Raw genomic sequence first — 15144 nt, forward strand, 5'->3', positions numbered from 1 at the left:
AAATTTACAACTTTAGAGAAAAATGACTATTTTCATCTGAGGTTTCAAATTTATTAGTGCAAAATTATTCCTGGTATTATCTATTGTTTTTCTCATAAAATGTCTGTAATGTTTTTACGTGCGCTTTCTCCCTTAAAAAAATTTTTTTTAATGTTTATTTAGTTTTGAGAGACAGAGAGAGACTGAGTGCAAGTGGGTGAGGGGCAGAGAGAGAGGGAGACACAGAGTCCCAAGCAGGCTCCAGGCTCTGAGCTGTCAGCACAGAGCCCAATGTGGGGCTTGAACCCGCGAACCGTGGGATCATGTCCCGAGCCGAAGTCGCATGCCCAACCAACTGAGTCACCCAGGCATCCCCACCTCCCTTTTTGACTTGATCAATATTATCAGGAGTTAACTATTTTACTAATTTTCTCAAAAAAACCACATTCTGGTTCTCTTCAACTCTATTTTTCTCCCTGTGATGAATTTCTGACTTTTTTTTTTAATTAAGAGACTTTAATATTTTAGAGCTCTTTTGTTTACAGAAAAATTGAGCAGACGGCACAGAGTTCACATATATTTTCTATCTCCTGCCCAACCCCACCCCACCCCAGGCCATTCCCTCACAATTTCCCCTATTCTGAACATCTTGCATCACTGTGGTACATTTGTTACCACCGATGAACCAATGCATTATGATTAACTAAAGTCTATAGGTTACATTAGGGTTTAGTCTTTTTTTTTTTTTTTTCCAATTGGGGTATGGTTGACACACAAGTTACATTAGTTTCAGGTGTGCGACACGGTGATTGGGCAAGTCTATACTTTGTGCTGTGCTCACCGTGAGTGTGGCTACCCTCTGTCACCACACAACCTGTATTCCCTATACTGTAACCTTCCCTGCCATGACTTACTCATTCTATAATTGGAAGCCTGTACCTCCCATTCCCTTTCACTTATCTTGCCCATCCCCCCACCCTCCCCTCTGGCAACCACCTATTTGTTTTCTTTATTTACGTGTCTGTTTCTGCTCTTTGGCTTGTTTATTTTGTTTAGATTCCACATATAAGTGAGACCGTTTGGTATTTGTCCTTCTGTGTCTGACTTACATCACTTAGCATAATAAAGGTGTCTCTCTTTGTACTGTGTAGTTCTAAGGGTTTGACAAATGGATGACATGTGTCCGCCATTACAGTACCGTACGGAATCATTTCACTGCACTAAAAATCCCCTGTGCTCCCCCGCACTCCTGACAACCATTGATCTTTTAACTGTCTTTATACTTTTGCGTTTCCCAGAATGTTATGTACTTGAAGTCTTATAGTACGTAAGCTATACTTATGTATAGTAAGTTTGGTTTCTTGCACTTACCAATAGACAGTAAAGATTCTTTGATGTCTCCTCATGTCATTTGTTGTTATGCTAATAATATCCCATTGAAGAGATGTAACACAGTACCATTCATTCATCTACTGAAGTATATCTTCATTGCTTCCAAGTTTGGGCAATAATGAATAATTATGCAGGTTTTTGTGTGAACATACACTTTTGACTCGTTGCGGTAAATACCAAAGAGTAGAATTGCTGGGTCATATGGTAAGAGTATGTTTAGTTTTATAAGAAACTGCTAACCTGGGGTCGCCAGGCTCAGTCGGTTAAGCGTCCGACTTCGGCTCAGGTCATGATCTCACGGTTCATGAGTTCAGGCCCCATGTTGGGCTCGGTGCGGACAGCTCAGGGCCTGGAGCCCACTTCAGATTCTGGGTCTCCCTCTCTCTCTGCCCCTCCCCTGCTCATGCTCTGTCTCTCAAAAATAAACATTAAAAAAAAAAACAAAACCCTGCTAACCTGTCTTCGAAGTGGCTTTACCACTTTACGTTCCCAACAGTTCCTGTTGCTCTGCATCTCCATTAGCCTTTAACATTCTACTAGGTATACAGTGGTATTTCATTGTTGTTTTAATTTGCAATTCCTGTACGGCATATGATGTTGAGTGTCTTTTCATAAGCTTATTTGCCTTCTGCTCTTTTCATAAGCTTATTTGCCTTCTGCATGTAGTCTCTGGTGAAGTGTCTGTTCAGATCTTTTGCACATTTTTATTTTTTATTTATTTATTTTTTTTTAAATTTTTTTTAACGTTTATTTATTTTTGAGACAGAGAGAGACAGAGAATGAATGGGGGAGGGTCAGAGAAGGAGACACAGAATCTGAAACAGGCTCCAGGCTCTGAGCTGTCAGCACAGAGCCCGACGCGGGGCTCGAACTCACGGACCGCCAGATCATGACCTGAGCCGAAGTCGGACGCCCAACCGACTGAGCCACCCAGGCGTCCCTTTTGCACATTTTTATTTTTTTATTTTTTTTATTTTTATTTTTTTAATTTTTTTTTTTTTTCAACGTTTTTTATTTATTTTTGGGACAGAGAGAGACAGAGCATGAACGGGGGAGGGGCAGAGAGAGATGGAGACACAGAATTGGAAACAGGCTCCAGGCTCCGAGCCATCAGCTCAGAGCCTGACGCGGGGCTCGAACTCACGGACCGCGAGATCGTGACCTGGATGAAGTCGGACGCTTAACCGACTGCGCCACCCAGGCGCCCCCCTTTGCACATTTTTAAATTGGATTGTTTTCTTACTGAATTTTAAAAGTTCTTTGTATATTTTGGTTACAAGTTCTTTATCAGATGTGTTTTTTTACAAATATATTCTCCTAACCTGTGATTTGTCCTTTGTTGTCTTAAACTTCCTTCATTTTTACTAGTTTTTCCTTCAACATAATTTTTCTTTAAGTTTTATTTATTTAAGTAATTGCTACACCCAACATGGGACTCAAACTCGTGACCCCGAGATCAAGAGTCACATGCTCTTCTGACGGAGTCATCCAGGAGCCCCTCTTCAATGTACTTTAGGTTTGTGTACTTTTTCTAGTTTCTTCTGCTTTGTTTTAGTTGTTTTGTTTTTTACTTAATGATTTAATGATAATAACATTTCCTCTACCTACTGCATCGGCTGATACCTACAAGTATGCATCCATATTACTTCATTTTGTTTAGTTCTAAATACTTTTATTTCAAGTTTTATTTCATCCCTCAACCATGATTGATTTAAATCTGCCTGTTAGGTCTTCAATTTATGGTTATGTTTTGTCATTTGTCTAATTTTATTGTACCATGGTCAGTGAATAGTTTTTGGTCAGTAGGGTTTTTTAAAGAATTTCAAACAACATCCTTGATGTCCTACTATGATTAATTTTGGGCAGGGATATCATGTTGCACAACTCTAGGGGTACTAATTATGTCCTAATTTATGTGACTAATGCCCCTTATGGTAGCATAGTATGGAGGCTTTGTAGCTCTCCGTGGTGGCCTTTCCTGATTAAGGGAACATTTTGTGTATTTGAAAAAATGTGCATCTCAGTCACATTTGTCAATTTTTGTGATATGTAATTTAAAGCTCTGTTGTTAATGGAATAACATTGAGAGTCCAGAAATAAACCTATACATCTGTGGTCTGCTGATATTCAAAAGGGTGCCAAGACCATTCAGTGGGGAAAAGAACAGTCTTTTCAAGAAACGATGTTGGGATAACTGGATGTCAAGAGGAAAAAGAATGAAGTTGGACCCTTACCTCATGTCATGTGCAAAAATTAACTCAAAATAGATCAAAGATCCAAATGTAAAAGCTAAAAACTCTTAGAAGAAAACATAGAGATAAATCTTCATGACCTTGGATTTGACAAAAGATTCTTAAAATATGATACCAAAAGCACCTACAACAAAAGAAAACAGGACAGCTACCTTGATTAGAAATGAGCAGGGGTGCCTGTGGATTAAGCGTCTGACTTCGGCTCAGGTCATGATCTTGCAGTCCTTGAGCTTGAGCCGCATGTTGGGCTCTGTGCTGACAGCTCAGAACCTAGAGCCTGCCTTGGATTCTGTGTCTCCCTCTCTCTGTGCCCCTCCCCTGCTTGTGCTCGGTCTCTCTCTGTCTGTCTGTCTCTCTCTCTCCCAAAAAGAAATAAACATTAAAAAAAAAAAAAAAAAAGAAAAAAATGAGCAAAGGGTATAAATAGACATTTCTCCAAGGAAGATATAAAAAACCAGTAAGTGCCAGTAAGCACTTGAAAAGATACTCGGCCATCATTAGTCATCAGGAAAATGTAAATTAAAACCACAGTTTAGGGGGCCTGGCTGGCTCAGTTGGTAGAGCATGCAACTCTTGAACTTGGGGTTGTGAGTTCAAGACTCATCTTGGGGAGTGAATTGTACTTAAAATATTTTTTAAAAACTAAAAAAAAAAACCCACAATGAAATATCACTTCACACCCACTAGGATGGTTAGAATCAAAAGTGAGATAATAACAAGTGTTGGGGCATCTGGGTGGCTCAGTTGGTTGAGTCTCTGCCTCTTGAGTTTTGCTCAGGTCATGACCCCAGGGTCATAGGATTGAGCCCTGCACGTTCAGCATGGAGACTGCTTAACATCCTCTCTCCTTACCTCTTCCTCTCCCCCACATGCATGCTCTCTCTAAAAAAAAAAAAAAGAAAAAGAAAAAAGAAAAGAAAGAAAAAAGCAAAAATAACAAGTGTTGACATGGCTGTGGAGAAATTACAATCCTCATTCACTACAAGTAGAAATTAAAATGCGGTAGCCACTTTGGGAAACAAATGCTCCCCCAAATGCTTAACCATAGAGTTTGATCCATATGATCTAGCAATTTTACTCCTAGGCATATACCTAAGTCAGATGAAAACATGTGTCCCTACAAAAACTTGTACAAGAATGTCCATAGGAGCATTGCTCACAATAGCCAAAAGATGGAAACAACTGAAATGTCTGTCAATAGAGAAATGTATAAGCAAAAAGTGGTATGTCCATTCAGTGGAATATTATCTGGCCATAAAAAATCATGAAGTACTGATATATGCTACAACTTGGACGAATCTTGAAAATGCGCCAAGTTAAAGAAGCCAGTCACAAAAAGCCCAATTATATACATAAATACAGCCATATAAACTTTTAGGATAGGGAAATCTGTATATTGCACAATGGAATATTATTTGGTCTTTAAAAAGAAGGAAATCCTGCCATTTATGACCACATAAATGAACCTGGAGGGCATAATGCTAATTGAAAGAAACCGGATGCAGAAAAACAAATACTGTATGATCTCACTTACATGTGGCATCTATCAGTGGTCAGATACATAAAGGCAGAGAATAGAATGGTGGTTACCAGGGCTGCGGGTAGAGGCAAATGGAGAGACGTTGGTCAAGGGGCACAAAGTTTCAGTTATGCAAGATGAGTAAGTTCTGGAGAGCTAATGTGCAATAATGTGATTCTAGTTAACGGTAACATATTGTGTACTTAAACTTTGCTAGGAGGGAAGATCCTACATGTTCTTAGACACACACACATACACACACAAAGGAAAGGAAATGGTAACTCTGAGGCAATGACTGTGTTAATTTACTTGATTGTTATGATTACTTCACAATGTATACCTATATGAAATCAAATCATGAAGTTGTACATCTTAAATATGTATTATGTTTAATTATCAATTATACACCAATAAAGCAGGGGGAAAAGTAAATGGGATTCAAAGAGAAAAGTTCAGGACCCAGAGGGATAGTTCATACTGATACAAAGATAAATTACCAGGAATATGTTAGAGTAAGAATGTATATGAGCTGAGGCACCTGGGTGGCTCAGTCAGGTAAGTGTCTGACTCTTGATTTCGGCTCAGGTCATGATCTCATGGTTTGTGGCTCTGTGCTGACAGTGTGGAGCCTGCTTGGGATTCTCTCTCCCTCTCTCTCTCTCTCTCTCTCTGCCCCTCCTCCACTCACGCACACACACACACACTCTCTCAAAATAAACATAAAAAAAGCATGTGTATGAGCCAACAACATAGCTTTAAAAAAAACAGCTTTATTGAGATATAATTTACATAGCATGCATTTCACTAATTTAAACTGTGCAAGTCAGTGGTTTTTCGTACAATTGACAGATACGTGCCACTGTCACCACAGTTTTAGAACATTTTGCTCACCTCAAAAAGAAACCTCATACCGTTTAGAAATCATCTCTGTACCCTGTCCACTTCTCCCCCAAGCCATCTCTACGGATTCTCTCCCTTCCCACAGGGTTTCTGGTGTGGATCACGGAAGGTCACAGCTTTCCATTTCCAAACTGTTTTTGCAAAGGATTGTACTACTTGTCACATATGCTCACTGAAGTCTCTGTTCTGTTATCTCAGCAGTCAGCCAGGGGACAGAATGTATTTCCTTAAGTGCCTAAAGACAAAAAGAAAAGAAAAGAAAACAACAACAACAACAACAAAAAACCTTTCTGGGTCTTTGCATATTGGCTCTGAGCTAGGATGCACCTTCGATGCTAAGCCAAGCTGATGACAACTCTGCCTTAGCCTTCACTTCCTACTTAAATGTATTCCAAAGATCAGTCAGAGCTATAAGTCTAGAGTCCTCTCGGGTCTTTTCTGAGTATGTGTCTGTCCCTGGGCATGCACACTGCCCTCCAGATCCCCCAGTGCACACGGTAGTCCTTTACTGATCTTGTCTCCCAAGAACCTTCCTCCTCAGACTTCTGGTACCCAGGCCTTTGGGCCTGTCATGCTATTTGCTTCACCCTTCATTCCTTACCCCAGTCAGCAACAGGTAGCATATGTCTTTAAATGCTTCTGTCGGATGCCACACAGAAAGCTACTCCAACCTGAGGCAAAATAATGATCAGTCTCTGCACTGGTCCCTTAAGCAACCACCAGACGGGTCAAATTCACGACCACAGTTTTGGAGAATGATGTCCATGTTGCTTTCCGTGGCACCGATACATTGTACCAGGAACATGGGCCATTGTCCACAAGGCTGCTGATGAGCTCAGGAATAAAGGATGCTAGGCAGGCAAGCAAAAACTACACAGTGCCTCCTACCAAAATTCAGCTGCTTCTCCCCCCATGAGGCGCTCGCGACTTGTCACATGTATTTGATTGGATTCCGGAGTTCCAAAAATGTCGCCTGTGTCAGTTTTTGGCTAGCTGGATTCTTTCTGGGAAGACCAGTTCTTGCAAGGGACCCATTCTTGGAGCTCTCTACTCTGCTAATTCCAAGTCACTTCTCTTGAAAGTACTTTGAAAAACACTTTGCCACCATGTGGTAAATCTAAAGGTATACAAACCAGGAATTCTGCTGCTTGTTCTTACCCTAGATCAGTGATTCTTGACGGGGGAGCAGTTCTTCTCCAGTAACATATGGAAACACTTGGAAACATTTTTGGTTTAAACAACTGGGGCCATGCCACTGGCCAAGGTTAAGAAATTGCCAAGGTTAAGAAACCCTCATCCAGAGAAATGAGTACTTCCGTGCACAAGGAGAAATGCTCATAATTGCATTGTTTTAAAATAGTCCTGGGGTGGAGCACCTGGTGGCTCAGTCGGTTGAGCGGCCGACTTCGGCTCAGGTCATGACCTCCTGGTTCGTGAGTTCCAGCCCCGCATCGGGCCCTGTGCTGACAGCTCAGACCCTGGAGTCTGCTTCGGATTCTGTGTCTCCCTCTCTCTTTGCCTCTCTCTCTCTCTCTCTCTCAAAAAATGAATAAACAATTGGGAATGGAAACTGGTGCAGCCACTCTGGAAAACAGTATGGAGGTTCCTCAAAAAATTAAAAATAGAACTACCCTACGACCCAGCAATTGTACTACTAGGTATTTATCCAGGGGATCCAGGTGTGCTGTTTCGAAGGGACACATGCACCCCCATGTTTATAGCAGCACTATCCACAACAGCCAAAGTATGGAAAGAGCCCAAATGTCCATCAATGGATGAATGGATAAAGAAGATGTGGTATATATACATATGTGTATATATACATATATATACACACAATGGAGTATTACTCGGCAATCAAAAAGAATGACATCTTGCCATTTGCAACTACGTGGATGGAATGGGAGGGTATTATGCTAAGTGAAATGAGTCAGTCAAAGAAAGACAAATATCCTATGATTTCACTCATATGAGGACTTTAAGAGACAAAACAGATGAATACAGGGAAGGGAAACAAAAAGAATATAAAAACAGGGAGGGGGGCAAAACGTAAGAGACTCTTAAATATGGAGAACAAACAGAGGGTTGCTGGAGGGGTTGTGGGAGGGGAGATGGGCTAAATGGGTAAGGGGTACTAAGGAATCTACTCCTGAAATCATTGTTGCACCATGTGCTAACTAAATTGGATGTAAATTATAAAAAATAAATAAATCATAGAAAGTAAAAAAAAAAGAAAGAAAGAAAAAACATTATAAATGAATGAATGAATGAATGAATGAATGAATAAATAAAAATAGTCCTGGGAACCTGGGTGGCTCACCTGGTTAAGCGGCTGACTTCAGCTCAGGTCATGATCTCGCAGTTCATGGGTTCGAGCCCCGCGTCAGCCTCTGTGTTGACAGCTCAGAGCCTGGAGCCTGCTTCAGATTCTGTGTCTCCCTCTCTCTTTGCCCCCCCGCCCCCCACTCATGCTGTCTCTCTCTCTCTCTCTCTCAAAAATAAACACTTAAAAAATGAAATAAAATAAAATAGTCCTAAACAGTAAATAACCCAAACAACCTAAATGCCTATCAACAGTGGAATGGATATATTCTTGTGTACACATTCAGTGGAATACATTATAGAAATGAGAATTAATGAATTATAAAATTATATAAAGAATAGCAAGAAAGCGTTTTCTATAAATATTAAGATAGTGGTCGCTTGGAAAAGGGGGGGGTTAACACTGGGAAAGGACACATGAGTTCTTCGTTGCTTTTCGCAATGTTCCATTTCTTGACCTAGGTGGTATTTACATAAGTGTTCACTTTTGAAAAAGTGTACATTTATATTTTACTACTTACATGAATATTTTATGTTAAAATAGATAAAACGTATCAGTAATTACAGTTTTTCTTCTTCTATCACACTCTCCATTTTGATAGGTCATGTTCTCTTTTGTATCTTCATCCAGTCTGAGAACAGATGTTCATTCATTCAATCAATCAATCATCAATATTTATTGAACATCCACTATAAGTCAGGAACTGTTCGAAACAGTAGGAACATAGGGAGGGAACAAGATAGACATCTTGCATTCCAGGGTGAAGAGACGGGCAGTAATTAATATACCAAAAATTGTAAAAGATGATCTCAAGGAGTACTAGGTATTTTGAAAACAAGACAGTTATAAGAGAGGTTGGCTGAGGTGAGAAAGGAACTGGGGTGAGATATTTCCGATTGAATGGTCAGGGAAGGCTTCGTTGAAGATGACATTTGAGGAGACAGCCCACCTGTTTCAAGCAAAGAAGTGGGCAATGCGGAGTTCTGGAGGAAGAATATTCCAAATATGGGAAGCAGCTATTGCTGAATCTTAAGCAGGAAAGTGTCGGACACGATTGAGGAACCCGGGGAAATAAGGCGTGGCTCGTGTGGACTGGAAGGGGGAAGAGTGGTAGGAGATGAAGTGAGTCAGTGCAGGAGGCAAGACCCCCACCAGGAAGACTTTGGATCTTCTTCCTAAGTGCCGTGAGAAGCCACTGAAACGCTGCTTTTGTGTAGGCTGTAGGAGAGAAGACAGGTGGCACAGAGACTAACTTAGGCAAGAGACGATGGTGACTGTGAGCTGGAGATAGTGACAAAAGGACAGATTCAGGTTTTATTTAAAGATGGATTCCAGAACGTGCGGAAAGGAGAGAATCGAGAATGATTCCTAGGTTTTTGTCCTGAAGAACCAAGGGGGAAGTGGGAACTTTTGCCGGGATGAGGAACACTGGAGAGTGAGTATGACATTTGGATCAAAAGTCGTATGTGGCCTATATTCAGTTTGAGACACCTGTTAGACATTCAAAGGGAGAGGCCAGATTGGCTTTTGGACATATCTCCATAGATTTAACGGGCTGGATGTGAGGATATCGAAAGTTCCCTTCAACCATATTAAGCACATCCAAGAAATTGCCAATGGATTTACTAACCTGGAGTAGACACACGCAACGGCGTGCAAAGATGATTTTTATCCAAAAGAAGTAGCTTATAACAGTGCGTCCGGTTCGCTTCTATTTTCTTTTTAAGTTTATTTATTTTGAGAGAGGGAGAGAGAAAGAGCATGAGCAGGGGAAGGGCAGAAAGAGAATCCCCAGCAGGCTCCAGGCTGCCAGCGCGGAGCCCAACACGGGGCTCGAAACCACGAACCACGAGGTCATGCCCTGAGCTGCAACCAAGACTCGGAGGCTTAGCCGACAGCCACCCAGGCGCCCCTGGTTTGCTTGCATTTTTAAGACTACAGCATATTATAATGCACACTTCACGGGAAGCAGATAAACGAGGAGAGAAGCAGGGGTCATGTGCGCGGGGAGTCGGCGTGGCTTGATTCTTACTTAATTCTTGCTCTCGTTAGTTTCAGAAGCCCTTCACAACCGCGCGTTACCTGTGTAATCTGCCTCCGAAACAAAGCAGCTCCACCAAAGTCTCTTCCAGCGGGGCAGCCGGTCAGGTGAGGGGCGTCCAGGTGACCAGGGCGACGGGGCCCCACGCCCAGGCCGAAAGGCCGAGAGGCCTCGCGCGCGCCGAGGACCCGGGCGCCGGCCGGGCGGGGGCGCAGGGGGCGGGGGTGCAGGGGGCGGGCCCCGCGGCCCCGCCCTGCGCGTCACGTGCTCGCCGGCCGCCAATGGCCGCCTCGGAGCCCACCTTGGGAACGGGGCGGGACGCCCAGCTGGCGTCACCAGGACAACGGGCGTTGCCGGCGCCGTGTGACTCCGGGCTGCGGGCGCGCTCGCGGCTCTTCGGCCATGGTGAGTCTGGGGCCCGCGCCGGCCGGGCCTCCGCGCCCGGCCCCGCCCGGCCCCGCCCCGGGGCCGGGTCCCGGCGCCGCCGCTGCTGGGGTCGGGCGGGCGGCGCCGGGGTCGCGGGGAGGCCGGGCCGCGGCCTGCGGGGCTGCGGGGCGGGGCGGGCCCGGGGGGAGGGGGAGCCCGGGGACCCCCCCTCCCCCCTCCGCCCGGCACCCGTCTGGCGGTGGGGGGGGGGGGGTGGGGGAGAGGGTGGCGCCCGCGACGCGGCGCTGTCTGCAGGGCGAGGTCTGGGCCTCCGCCGGGACCCCCGCCCGGTGGGCGGCCGGACGGCGTGACGCCTTTGGCCGCGGCGAGCCTGGGAGGCCCCCCAGGGAGGGTGTGGTTTTTTTTGTTTTTGAAGAGAGGGAGCTGTGTGCCCACCCTGTTTTGCAGTCTGTGTGCTACCTGTCTCGTTCCTGCGCAATTACACGCAAATAACCTGACACACAACCTGCATTTCTTCCCGGTTGATCATTCGTACAGGTCTTTTGGCGGTTGGGAGACGTGGATGTGTAATTTTGGATTTTTTTTCCGAAAAAATGGGGGCACTGAGCTGGAGGCTTTTTCTGCGAGCAGCCCCCTCAGAGATTCGATTTGTGATCAGTGTGTGAACGTCTTAAGTGATCACTTTGATTCCCTAAACTTGTGAGTGGGCGTACCACCTGGCCCCCGTCAGCTCGCTTTTAAAGCCTCACTTGAAGACCCGGCGCCCCTGTTGGCTTGACCAGACAGGGTTCAAGGAGTTGCTAACCAAAGGTGTGGTTTCCCCCCGGGGTGGGGGGGGGGGGGCTCCAAAGGGTGTAAGAGCAGAGGAACTGAACGAACTCTGCTGGGGACACAGCTTTGGTACAGCGCCTGCGAGGGGGGTTTGGGGTGGACAATAAGGAAATGCCTCGTTTTCAGAAACAGGTTTTCTAACCGTCAGTGATTTCGTGTAGATTTGCTCTTTCTCTGCAGGGTTAGTGCAAGTGCTGATAAGCCGAGATGGCAGGGGGCTCCCCAAGTGCCAGTTGGCCTGGAGAGAAAGCCTACCATTTGGAACCCGGCAGGCTTTGTCTTTTCAGTAAGTGGGGAGAGGCATGGTAGGAGAAGGCGGCTGGCTGGTCTGTATCTGTCATTGACTCTGAGAAAGCAACTGCCAGACGCGTGGCCTTTTGATAGTGGGGAAAAAACCATTACCCGCAAATAACAGGGCTTTGTTTTGCGTATGCTTCTTTTTCATTCTGAATGGCTTTTAAGTGACAAATTAATGGAGCCGGCAAGAGTTGCAGAAAAGGAATTTTACAGAAATCGGAATGTCAAATATTGCAGTGACTTTAATACGGTCTATGAGAGAAAAGCTCTTACAGTTATAGCCAGGAGAAAGTAAGAATGTTCAGGAATTAAATTTTCACAGCCCTCTGAAGTCTCCTGTTCCTCCCGCTGCCCATTTTTCTTTTCTTCTCCTTTGTCTTCCCCTTTCCATTCTCACCCACCTTGATTCACTGTTGTGCCTTTTAGAGTTTTATTTACTTTAAAAGCATTCTGCTATACTTGTGTACTCGCGGCTGCTTTCCTACACTTAGAGATGTTTTGCTTTCTGTCTGTTTTTAAGCATTAAGGTTTCATTCGAGGAGAGGATTTAAGGGAGTGAGGAGCCGATGCCTGGGCTCCAAGGGGAGTGGGGGGATGGTTGGTACAGGAGGCGGAATGAGGAGGGTGCCTGTGTGAACCCCAAAACTGCATCGGAGATCCTAACATGACCCTTCACTAAATGCTTGAAAATAAGATACAACTTTCGCTGTTGACAGGAGTGACTTTGCGCGTGAATTTGGAACTCTGCTCAAGTGTTTCTCAATGAAAATGTCGTCAATTAAGCCACTCGCTTCTGTGGCTTCTGTAATGACACCTGGCATTTATTGTGTACGTTCTACGTGAGATATTTTACCGAGCGCCTTACATGTCTTATTTAACCCTCACAATAGCCCTATGAGGAATATACCATTTCCCCGTTTTAGGGATGAGGAAATCGAGGCACAGAGAGGTAGAGAAACTTGTGCAGGTCAACCAGCTGATAAATTAGGCGAGATTGCAAAACCAGGCAGATTGTCTCAGAACCTGCTTATGTAAACACTGGATTACACCGGGATGTATAGAGTATCAGTGTGTGTTCCCTAATTTATATGCCAGGTGTATGTTACAGAATTTGCTTTCTTACTTGGACTTTAATATTTTTGAGCACTTATGAATACTTGCACTTTGTGGTTCCTGGCACTGAGCTAGATGCTACAGAACAGAGTAGGCCTTCTCTTTTCTTACTTTTCCCTCCCCTGAAGAGAGATTACTGGATTGGGGTTCATACTCATGACTGTAATAGCTTTGAAGGTTTCTCCTGTCATTTCGGTTTGCATTCAGGAATTGGCACATCCTTTTTGGGAAGCACAAAGACTAGTGTTTTACATAAAGCCATAAATGGCTTAGAGAACGAATCTGTTTTAAAACATAAAGTTACATTTTCTGAGATTTTCCCCAGTAGTAACTTTCTACATATATTTTAGTTGTATGTTCTAAAATTGTTACAGAAGGACAGCAATTTGATTCCTATGGATCAAAATAGACAGTGGATACCTGTTGTCATCATGTTTTTTGCTGTTGCCTAATACTTTAGGGTGTAAAGCAGATTTTTTAAGGGGGAAATATACAATAACATCGTATCCTACTGTTTTCCCAATCTTAATTCATTCACTTGGACTTTCCCACTATTTTGGCCCTCTTTCTGTATCGTCTGTAGTTAGGACTTCTCGGAGTTCTTGGGAAGCACAAGGTCGGGGGGAAACTTTACAATAAAACATATCCAAGTTTACAGACAGTTTTGGTTTCTTTGCCATCAAATGCTACAATTAAGAGAGCTTATATGCTTATATGATGAGATCCATGTTAACAGATCGTGAAAAGAAGAGGTTTATAAATTTTCCTTCTGTTGACGATTTTGGTCTCCCTGTGGTCTGCACTGAGGTGGGGGTGAGGCCTAACTTTTAGTAACTGTAACAATAACTTTTTCATAGAGCCCTTCTAAGAATGTCCAGTGTTAGGGTGATCACTTCATATTTATCTCATTTAATCCTTCCACATCCCTATGAGATTGACATTATTATACCCATTTAGCAGGCCCAGATTTAATGAGGTCACATGTCCAATGTCACATCGTGGCAGAGCCCTGGATTTGAACTCAACCAGTCTGTCTCCAAAGTCTGGCATCTTAACCATCACACCGTGGCTTCTTTCCAAACTGAAGATTGTTCCCAGCGCCTGGCGTGAATGTACTTTGCCGAGATTAAGAGTGTCAGTGTTTTATCAGTTGAGCCAGCAAGCGTGTTTTTTATTTTATGACATACTCTCTATCATGATGTTGTTTAATGACATCCTGCAGGATTTACTTGGCTTCCTTCCTCCCCACTCAACAGTGCAGACAACCAGGGGCACCTGGCTGGTTCAGATGGTGAAGGGTCCGGCTTCAGGTCAGGTCATGACCTCGCGGTTTATGAGTTCAAGTCCCGCGTTAGGCTGTCTGCTGTCAGCATGGAGCCCACTTGGGATCCTCTGTTCCCCTCGCTCTCTGCCCCTCCCCCACTCTCTCTCAAAAATAAATGAAAACGTTAGAGGAAAAAGAAAACAACTGTGCAGGCAACCAAAGCTCCGGATACGGCCCGCCATGAATTGGGCTACACTTCTCCCTCTGCTTCCTGGCCTCATTTTGTGTCTCAGCTCTACCCTGTGTGGGGTCTCCTACTACGACTTCCCGCACTGGGGTGGCTATGAGACGGTGGGATGGAAGCAGAGGGGTCTAAGAAAGCACAACAGGTGGTGGTTGGGGAAGTTTTTGTGGAGTCAGAATCAAGGTTCACACCCAGCTTTTCAGCGTTGCCCCTATGGATTGTCTTTCCATTAAATTTTCTGGCCTGTGGTTTTCTCTCCAGCAGATATTGATTGTGTGCTGCCGTGTGCCGGTCACTCTTGTAGGCAGTGGGTACCCAACAACACAACAGGCAAGGCCCTGACCTTAGGGAGCTTATGTTGTGGTGGCAGAAAGACATCGTAAGCATGCAGATGAGGGGGTGAGCGCTCTTTGGAGAAAAGCAAAGCTGGGTGAGAGAGGGCGGGAGGAGAGGAGGGAGGAGTTGCTTTTTATGTGGGTGGAAGGGAAGGCCTCTCTGACGAGGTGACGTTTGAACAGAGGGTGTGTCACAGGGATGCCCCGGGAAAGGCCATTTCAGGGGAGGACACAGGTGCGAAGGTCCGATCATGCCTGGTGTGCTGG

General features: G+C 44.4%; 1 protein-coding gene across 3 annotated transcripts in view; it reads left to right on the forward strand.

Annotated features, from left to right (window-relative positions):
- The first annotated feature begins 10687 nt into the window (after positions 1 to 10687).
- Positions 10688 to 15144, forward strand: part of FBXL2 (F-box and leucine rich repeat protein 2) — a 113140-nt gene continuing 108683 nt past the window's right edge. The window contains exon 1 of one of the 3 annotated variants that reach the window (XM_060638147.3): positions 10688 to 10811. In XM_060638147.3, the coding sequence (XP_060494130.1) occupies positions 10688 to 10811 (124 nt within the window). The remainder of the gene's footprint in view (positions 10812 to 15144) is intronic. The other 2 variants (XM_060638149.3, XM_060638148.3) reach the window with 2 other exon arrangements.

This window comes from Panthera onca, chromosome C2 (genome assembly GCF_046562875.1).
Source record: "Panthera onca isolate mPanOnc1 chromosome C2, mPanOnc1 haplotype 2, whole genome shotgun sequence".
In the NCBI taxonomy this organism is placed as follows: domain Eukaryota; kingdom Metazoa; phylum Chordata; class Mammalia; order Carnivora; family Felidae; genus Panthera; species Panthera onca.